This window comes from Neopsephotus bourkii, unplaced genomic scaffold (genome assembly GCF_033783945.1).
Source record: "Neopsephotus bourkii isolate Nb327-2 ecotype Australia unplaced genomic scaffold, CSIRO-AGI_Nbou_v1 NB_936, whole genome shotgun sequence".
NCBI lineage: Eukaryota > Metazoa > Chordata > Aves > Psittaciformes > Psittacidae > Neopsephotus > Neopsephotus bourkii.
The window spans coordinates 3,842,003-3,851,829 of record NW_026901430.1 but is presented as its reverse complement, the minus strand read 5'-3'; the positions used below and the strand labels follow the sequence as shown (position 1 = coordinate 3,851,829).

Here is a 9,827-nt window from a genome sequence, read left to right as displayed (position 1 = left end):
TGTGTAGCGGCCCTGACCGCTGCCTTCTATGTGAGCTGTGGTGACATTCGGCAGCAAGGGAGACACCGAGGCGTCGCCGAGCATCCCATGAGGGACGGACAGGAATCGGCGCCTGGAGCCTCCCCAGAGGCTCAGCAGCAGCATGCTGCTCAGGTTCCAGCAGGGATCGCTATCTTTATTCCAAGTAGCTGGTGAAGTGTTGTGCTTTGGCTTTCGTCCGCAGACAGAAGCCCTTGTGCCTTTCCCAACCATTAGCCCCTCCATCGACCCCGGCCGGCACACGCGTCCCACCAGCGCGTGTGGGAAGTATCGCGAGAGCCTTGCGGGGCGGAGCCGCGCGGTGTTTGGGGCGGTGGGGCCGGCCTTGGCCCCCCCCCCCGCCGTGCGCAACATGGACACCGGCCCCGGCGCCGCCCGCGCGGATGGCGAGCTCCCCTCCACCTCCGCCGCGGCAGCCTCTGCGCAGGAGCCCGGCGCCGAGGAGGTACCGCTACGGGGGAGGGCGGGCGGTTTAGCCTGCGGGGATGAGGGTACAGCCTGGGGCCGCTGGCAGCGCGCCGGCCGACCTGCGCAGCCCGTGAGGGCCCGGGGCCGCGGCCCAGCTGCGCGGCGGCACTGCGAGCCGGCCCCTGCCCGGACACCCTCGGCCCCACCGCGCAGGCAGGGCGCTGGTCCGTTCTTCAGCATCGCCGTGGCGGCTGCCGCCATCAGGCGCCTGTGGAGCCCCTTCCCCGCCGTGCAGCCCGCGGGGGTCGGGCCGCAGCGGTCCGACCATGCCCTCACTCCTCGGGGCTGCAGGCTGCCGTCTGGCCAGCTGAAATGCAGCGGTGGTGCTGAGTGAACCCCTCGGGGGAGCGCATATGGCTGCCAGCCTCTTCCCTTTAGGTTTTTGGGGAAAAAGGCTAAGGCACAAGGAGGTTAAAAAGTGACGTATTTAGGTATCCTTGGAAACTGAACAAGATGTAACCTGAAGAATGAATCTTACAGAAACTTAATAAGAGTGATGACTGTCTGGCATGTATTTATGATATTGGAGAACACTGGAGAAATACTTACATTAGTGCAATCAGAATTTTAATTCCAGTTGATAAAGCTCATTTTTTACTTGAAGAGAATGCTTAAGTCTTTATTCCATTATTTATGGGAGGCAAACAGCTATGAGATACAGAACAGGATAATTCTGACCATCACCTGATTGTTCAGGGGGAAGTGTTCAGGGGCTGTTTGTGTACTGGATCTAACTTACTCTGCCAAATTTTATGCATGTCAACTGGAAAAAAGTTGGTGCTGAATGTGTAGGGAAGGCGTGCTTGGAGAAATCATCTGAAAGCAGTGAGTGGTTCTGAATATTATCAACACTGTGGTCCTGTGCCATATGTACCTTGAGGGAAAAAAACCCACCAGGTTTTGCTGTTGGAGGTTTCTCTTCAGACTGGAATTTCACTTAGTGTTGGACCACGGGTGTGTTACATACCTATACAGTTACATGCACAGTCTGTGTAATAATGGCATATAATACAACTGTTGTGCTCTGTTCCCTTCTCACTGTTTTACTTCATTGTACATAGTCTTGCTTGTAGTACCAAACCAGTGCCTTAATGCCTCTTCAGAATGTTTTCCCACTTATATGTGTGCGTTAAAAACAAAAAGGGTCCTTCTAATTATTCCTAATGCATCTGTTTAAAGTTCTCAATGGCACAGGTTACAAGAGCAAAGTCAACAAAGCAGCAGCAGTTTGTATTCCCAGTCATTTATGTAGGCGTTCACATTGCCTGTCCAATTTAGAACTAACTGTTGCACTTACTGGGTAGAAATCTCTCAGCCTGAAGTTAGTAGCTCTGTTTAGGCTGGGCTGGGGAAGTATTTTGGATCCTTAGAATACTCAGGGTCTGTTACTTTTTGAAGTGCTGCATGGTCATCTATCTTGTAAGGTATTTAAGTGACACCAGTTTTCAGGGGACTGTCTTACCTAGGGTTTAGTCTTTAATGGAAACCTTCTTTAGGTAGTGGCAGATTGTTGCCACCTGCTCCCTGAGTTAAAAGGAAAAGTACCTTTTTTGCTGGTTAATTGTTAGTACTGAGGCTTCAGCTGATCCTCCTGTTTCCTGTTGAGTCAGCCCTTTAAGGGATGAGGATGCATTGTCTAAAGTTTCTAGGGTAAAACTTACATTTAATGAAATACTTTGTGTTTCTGTGTTGCATTCGGTATGTGAGCCAGTTGGTAGTAAGGGAGAAGTGTTCTTACTCATAACAAATTTAATAATTTTCAACATCTAGATTTTTTTATAATTCAGAACGTTACGCAGAAGCGAGTTCAGTTTGGTATTTGTCCCTACTACCCAGAGCAGTACTTTAGTGAAACTGCAGCATACTTTTTTTCCCTTGTAAATTGTGAGGAAGAGAAAGGGTATTGGGATGCATGTGTCCAAGTCTTGTCTCTTTTTTGACTGTTTCCCATTCCTTATTTCTGGTATTTTGGGGTCATCAGTGTTTGAAAGAAACACTGCAATGAGGAGTGGGGGGGAAACTGTGTTTTGTCTAGGAAAGATAAGGTGTAGGATGTGATTCTTGTACTGCAGTAAGTTTGCGTGTCAGTTCATTTACTCCTGTAACTCGGAGTGTGTTATTCACGTATACTTATTTCTGAATGCATTTTATTTGTATGCCGCAGGAGTTTTGCTTTTCTGGGAAAATAAGATTTCCCCAGAATAACAATAGAACTGGCACTAGAGCCATCTGCCTTGGGGCATAAGTAATGTTGTATAACATTATTTAGAAAACTTGCAGTTAAAAGGGATTCTCATAATACTGAGTTGTTTGCGTGTCCAGGAGAAACTTCATACTTGCCTGAGGTAGACAGACAGCTTTTTTCCAGTAGCACCTGTCTGTGTAATTGGTTTCTGGGGGAAGTGAGGAAGATGTCTGAAATGGCCTGTTGTCAATTTTGTTTTCCTTTATGGAGGAGTATTTTGTCACTTTAATAACAAGGCTTGGGCCTGATAATAAGCACTGTCACTCTTTATTTACTGGAGTCTGTGTTATATAGTAATATAGTGGAGGTGTGAATATACTTGTGCCTGTTCTTTGGCATGTTGGTGTAACAGTACTCTCCTAACATTGCTTTCTGAGATAAGCTGATTACCTGTGTGGTTGAAGAAGCTGTTAAGTGTAGAATATTTCTAATTGTACCTATTTGCAACATAATCATTTGGCCCTGCAAAGATGAACTCATGCATTTATAAAATCATTAACCTGCCAAACAAGTTCATTATATATTTGGTATTGTTCACCTTTGCTGAGAATTATGCCTTTGGGCCAGAACTTGAAAATGTAATCTCTGACTTTAGAAAATATTCCTCCCATTTGTATGATAGTGCTTAAATTTAAGGAGTAAGTTGGCATATATATTTTTCAGCAACAATGCTGAAATTTAAGCATATTGACTTCTGCATATTCAGTCCCACTTTGGTCTTGTTTTGCTACTTGACTCTGAATGATTTAGATTAATTAGTATTTAATTGTAATGTATTTATAGGAGGCTGGTACCTAAAGTGCTTGTCAGATTAAGACGCTGTTACATTTTATACAGACATGCTCTTTGGCAATCCTTTCAGATTATTCAGTGCTTTTAAAAAACATTTTTATAATGTCTTCCAAAAAATATTGATACTATTTTTATTTGCAGGAGGTGTGTTAAGAAAGGTGTAATTCAGAGACTGAGTAGAGGAAAAAATCAACCAAATATTTCTCCCACAAGTCTTAAATATATATATATATATATATATATATATATATATGTATATTTTGCCAAGATAATGATTTGTGGGTTTTGTGTGTTTGTTTTTAATACAACAGTGTAGCAGTTGAAATGGTGGAAACCTGCTTGGAGCTTACCAATTGAAGACAGAAGTGAATCTCATAAACCACAAAAGTCAGCTGGTTTTATTACTGTTTTTTAGGTTTCTTTCATTTATAGTAAATAAGGTAGTTCTTTGTTACCTGTTGAAGAGCATACCTTGTAGTGGTTGCTGCATCCATTGATTTGGTTTATAATTTGTGCTCTTCCCAGGTATGGCTAAATGTAGTTAAGCCTGTTCTTCCAAATGAGCTCCTGACTATGCATGTAGAAGCGAAAACAAACAAAACCCAGCCGAGATGTGAGAGCCAGAAATTTATAGTTAGAAATTTTGCATTTAGAAGTCACAACTTTTAAAAATACATTTTCAAGATACTAAATTTTATTTATATATTTAAATCAGGATCTCTGTGAAAGATTAAACTATACCCTCTTTCAGTACTTTTCTTGCAACACTTTCAACTTGGATCCTATTTGTAGTGATAAGCATGAGGATGAGACAAATCTTCAACTCTTGTTTTATTTGGTCATATCTCCGCTTTCGTTTTATCATGGATATTAGGTTCTGCTGTGGGTGAAATAGTATTAACCAATGCAGTCAACTTCATTTTGAAATAATTATTTTTAAACAGTAGCATGCTTCTCTTGTAGTGTGTACGTTTGTTCAGGTTGATACCTTTTTGCAAAAAAAAAAAAAAAGGGGGGGAAAGGGGGGAATAAAGAATCTGATACTTACAAAGTGTTTAAAATTTGAATTCCAGAAGAATGATCCCCCATTCCAACTCAAGCTTCCTCCAAAGGCAGCTAGACCTGACAAAGAAGTTGACCCAGAATATGAGGAGAAGATGGTAAGTGTTTTCACCGCAAAACATTCTGCAGCATTTTGATGTGTGTTTGTTTGCTTGAACTAGATCAAGGAGTTATTGCAGACTGGATGTGTCAGAAAAGGAAAACAAAGCAAGATTCATTTAAATGTCTAGTCCAGTCTGGTGTTTCTTGTAGTGACTAACAGAGAAAAATATGAGAACAGAAGCAGCAGGTAGTGATAATTCTGTTAAACACTGGCCCATCCTTAGGAATATTTTTGTCTGCATGATTTCTGGAGTTGGAAACTGTGGTTTTTATATTCTGAGTTGTCACTGTGTGTTTTTTTTGTCATGTCCTTGTCTGTCCTCTTCCTCCACCCTTCCCCATGGATTTGTCTGCTGGCATTTTTTTCCCTCATGTTAGTTTAGTTATCCACACCCTCCTGGGAAAGGAGTTTCTATTCAATTCCATTTTATATTTAGAATATTCCCCTTTTGGTTTTGAATTTGTCTCTGCTAGCTTCATGTGATGACCCCTTGAATTCTGTCAGAGGCATCCTTACACTAATTGAGAGAAATACTGAAGCTGCCAGTTTCTCAGCATATAAAAACATAAAGGTTTTAAATGTTGATATGCCCCTTAAGGTATGTGCTGCAAAAATGCAAAAGAGCATCTGTCCATAACACAAATGAAGGGTGCTTGTAGTGATGGAGAAGAGGCAGAACAGGGTAGCTGATGTATTACAAAGAGGCTGAAACCAAGAGTCCATTACAAGACTTGTTCTTGAATGACACATATTCTTTTCTTAAAAGCTTTCATGTTAAGTGGATGTCTAATAGTTACAGTAGAGTCTGAAAGGACTGGATACCATAGAAGCCAAGGAAGAGTATCACTGTTAGAAAAATGGATGCCTACTGGCAAGAGAAGTCACATGGATAAATCTGTTTGTTGAGAATGAGTTGAGTAAGTAACTGAAGTTGGTTTCCTAAATTAGACTTCTAATTCAGTTTTTCTAAGAGGCAAAGGGAATAGGTCTCAAAAAATTATCTTTCATCAGTTGTGAGCTCGACCTTTACTGTTTATCAAGGCATGCTGCTTACACCCAGCCAATGATCCTGCAGGCAGAAAAGTCTGTTGTAGCATTCAGTATAGAACCTTACAGTTATGGTTAGCTTGCAAAAAATAGCATGTATTATTAGTTTAATAATAACCCTTCTGATTGGATATTTTTCTTATCCTGTGTGAGTATAAACATCTATGTCCTTACTCTTCCTTTTAGATTTTCCCCCCCTAGTTTTAGTTTCTATTTACAGTTTATTTGGTTTTCAAAATATTTACAGAATGGTCCAATAATGAATGCAAGGGAAAAAAAAGTAATGTTTTCTCAGGAGATCTTTCGAAAGATGCTTGTTTGCTGGTAAGCTGTGCGCTATTACAAGTAATGCATTGCCCTCATGTGGCAAGATCATGCATTGCACGTCACGTTCAGTTTGATTGCCCTTCAGTTTGTTATTGCTGTTAGAGCACTTTCACTTGCATGTAAGTTGCGTGCAGAAAAGCTTCCTGTTGTGTGTATATTTCTTAGAAGGGTTATGGTGCAGAACTACGAGTTCACTTCTGTAGTTTATAGCAAGGTATATATCACATGAAAATGGCATAGAGATACTGGCAGTTGCATTTTGTCAGATAGCATTTGAGTTTTAGCATATTTTTCTTAAAAAATATGTGACATATTGTCCTTTATATATAGAGGAGAACATGTGTTTTGCTGTGTTTCTATAGAGAAGTGTATATGCCTCATTGATATGGCATATCTGAAATGGTTGAAATTTGAGATCCGACAGCAAAATTCACAAACTTCCATGCAAACAGTATTGGGCTGGTGCATCTCTTGCTGTAGTCTTACCTCTTAAGGCAGAACTACCACACTGTTGTGTTTATCAAATCCTGATAGCCTTGAGCTGTGAGGATATCCTGTTGAGGATATGGAAATTTTTGCCACTGACTTGAATAAAGTTAGGGTTTCATTCCTCAGAGTAAGTCAGAACCTAAGTTTTTTCTTTATCTTTTGTAGACAGTCCTTCTTTTCACAGTTGCTGGTGTGCCATGCACACTTAAGCAATCTGTACAGGTAAACTGCTTTTGAGTCATTTTACTCATCTTTGAGTTTTGAATGCAACTAAGTTGCAGGGATAAGGTTATCACGTCTTGCCATGTCTTCCAGATTGCTGTCCTGTTTATGAAGGTTTATTTGAACTATCATGTATTACATTTGGGTTCTCTAAAGCAGTTCATGCTTAGCTGTAAGCTGAAGCAGCTCAGCAACTGTTCACAGAATCATAGAATGGTTTGGATTAGGAGGGACCTTCAAGATCATCTAGTTCTAACCCCCTGCCATGGGCAGGGACACCATATTTCATATGCTTGTAGCCCTCTGAGTTGGATTAACAGTTGGCAGGTGGTCTTCTCATTCTTTCCTTGTAAGTTGTTCTCATGTTTCTTAATAAAAATACTTTTTTATGAAAAGTTATTTATTTTTTCTTTTTTTTAATTCTTTCCCCACTTTGGAAACTAGAAAGCAGATCGAGCAAAAAGGTTTGAATTCCTCCTGAAGCAGACAGAACTTTTTGCACATTTTATTCAGCCTGCAGCACAAAAGTCACCAACATCTCCATTGAAAGTCAAGCTGGGACGGCCACGGGTGAAGAAGGATGAAAAACAGAGTTTGATTTCTGCTGGGGAGTATGTTTTATTTATAACCTACGCTTTCAAACAAATTATGCAGTATAGCACATCTATTTAGTTAATACAGATTTAATTAAATCCAGAGCTTTTCCTGTTAATGGTGTCTCATAATTTCTTTAAAAGCTGCTTGGTGTATGCATGCTGATCTATTAATGTTAGTATTGCACTTCAGCAGAAGTCCACTTTTAAAATAAATTCCTGATTCTTAGTACTTAAAATGCTTTGGTCCCTAATGTGGAGTGATTTTGGAGCACACAGATTGAATTTCTTTTGCATGATGCTGAACTGCAAGGTGCACTCCAGAAATACACCTGGTGTTCCATTTGCTAGAAGACATATCAGTGGGGCCAGAGGGGGGTTAGACCAAGTCAAAACATGACAATGCACATGTAGTGCTGGTATGAGATCCTCAGCACCAATTGTCTTGATCCACCATGTCTCTTTTAATAATGCAGGCATAGCCTGCATGTAGTGTTTCTAAGGGGTCTTGTAATAGCAAGCAACTAGTTTTTTGGAACATTTACAAAATGGTATTTTCTATTTTTTATTTTTTTTAGTTGAATATGTGATTCTACTGAATTATATAGTTACCAAGTAATTGATTCTAAGGCAACCATGGATATGTGTCTTATATTTCTGTGTTGCTCATTAAAAGGTGCCTTGGAGAAACCGTGACACTTGTCAGGGTGTAGTTATGGCTCTGGAGAAGAGGGCTTCATATGAGTCCTATTAAAGCTGGATTGATCCATAAGGAGCACCTTATTTACAGGGTATGATTTTGGTCAGGGTACTAGAACACACACATTGTAGATGAGTGATTGTTTCTGTTATAATTTTTCTCTCTTGATTTTATAGTTGGTGTTTTGCAGTTATTTCCTATAAACATGAATCTTGGATTCCTTCTTTAGTTACCGTCACAGGCGCACGGAACAAGAAGAAGATGAAGAACTGTTGTCAGAGAGTCGAAAAACATCTAATGTGTGTATTCGATTTGAGGAGTCTCCTTCATGTAAGTGTTGTATTGACAACTTTCTGATTGCTTTGGTGCAATTAAAATCTGAGCAGATTGTAATTAAAATTTCCACTTAGTATTTCTCTACTTAGAGGAATCTTGCATTTACAGACGTGAAAGGAGGAACACTAAGAGATTATCAGGTTAGAGGTTTGAACTGGATGATATCATTGTATGAAAATGGTGTCAACGGCATTCTGGCAGATGAAATGGTAAGCAGTAATCTTCTGGAATTTTTGTAGTAATTGCTCAGCAAAATTCAGCATTAAAATGCATATAGTATTCAGACTGCATGCAGTAGTATGCATCATTCTACAACAGATTTTTCACAACTGGAATTGTAATGCAGTGAAAGAAATTGTACTGCAAACATTTGCTGTGTAGTTTGCTTTCAACAACTTAAGTGGCAGAATTATGTAGTAAGAAAATTGTTTGAAACTATCTCTACATTATTTCAGCATGTTTCTTTCCTCCCACTTCTTTGTCAATGCAGGGCCTTGGTAAGACTCTGCAAACAATAGCATTATTAGGCTATCTGAAGCATTACCGAAACATTCCTGGGCCTCACATGGTCCTGGTTCCAAAATCAACTTTGCACAATTGGATGAATGAATTCAAACGCTGGGTTCCATCGTTACGTGCTGTTTGCCTTATTGGAGATAAAGATGCCAGAGTAAGTGCTCTACATTTCAAAGATATTATTTGTCAAAAAACCCCATTTGGCTATGTGGAATTCTGCCTGCGCTACTTAGTTATAATATTTTAGTCATCTTTAACTGTATTAGCATTGAAAATACAAAATGTTATGCTTGTAACTGAGGAGAAAATAAGGGGGAGTTAGTGAGCGGCTGCATAGGTTTGAGTTACCATCTGAGCTTAAACCACGACAGTAGGGAAAATAATAGGCTGGGATCAAAGGAAGCTGTCTGACCTCTTTTTTCTGTTGTCTTCCTCTTTGATTTTTGCACCTATTTTTTTTTTCTCTTCTGTATTTCATTGCAACAGTGTTCATTAATTTTGTAAATCAGTGAATTGTATTGTGCAGCTTTATTGGGTAGCTCTTCAAGGCTGCAGACCTGAACAGTTCTCTCAGTCCTGATTGCTGGGGTGATCTGTGTACACTACTAAGTTCTTGGAGACCTGCATGTATGGCTTTTTGATAAGGTGATATTCTTTCATGTAAAAGGATTTATATGTTTAGGTATGTACCCCTTACAAAATAGAGGTGGGACAGAGAAGGAAGATCTTTTAGAAAGAGTGGAGATGGGAGTGGGCTGCATGAGTTGTTTTGACTTTTTGTGGATCATTGGACTAGTGAATTTAGTGGGTTTTTCCCCTATTGGTAACATGTACTGTATTTAAATTACAGAAAAGATATGCTGAAGAGTAAATACTTAATCTTGAATA

The 9,827-nt window shown here is 40.0% G+C and overlaps 1 protein-coding gene across 2 annotated transcripts in view; it reads left to right on the top strand.

Annotated features, from left to right (window-relative positions):
• Window positions 1-356: 356 nt before the first annotated feature.
• Window positions 357-9,827, top strand: part of SMARCA1 (SWI/SNF related, matrix associated, actin dependent regulator of chromatin, subfamily a, member 1) — a 33,685-nt gene continuing 24,214 nt past the window's right edge. For both annotated transcript variants that reach the window (XM_061358111.1, XM_061358112.1), the window contains exons 1-6: window positions 357-484; window positions 4,618-4,704; window positions 7,239-7,405; window positions 8,317-8,417; window positions 8,532-8,632; window positions 8,914-9,093. In XM_061358111.1, coding sequence (XP_061214095.1) covers window positions 392-484; window positions 4,618-4,704; window positions 7,239-7,405; window positions 8,317-8,417; window positions 8,532-8,632; window positions 8,914-9,093 — 729 coding nt within the window. In that variant the 5' untranslated portion in view covers window positions 357-391. The remainder of the gene's footprint in view (window positions 485-4,617; window positions 4,705-7,238; window positions 7,406-8,316; window positions 8,418-8,531; window positions 8,633-8,913; window positions 9,094-9,827) is intronic.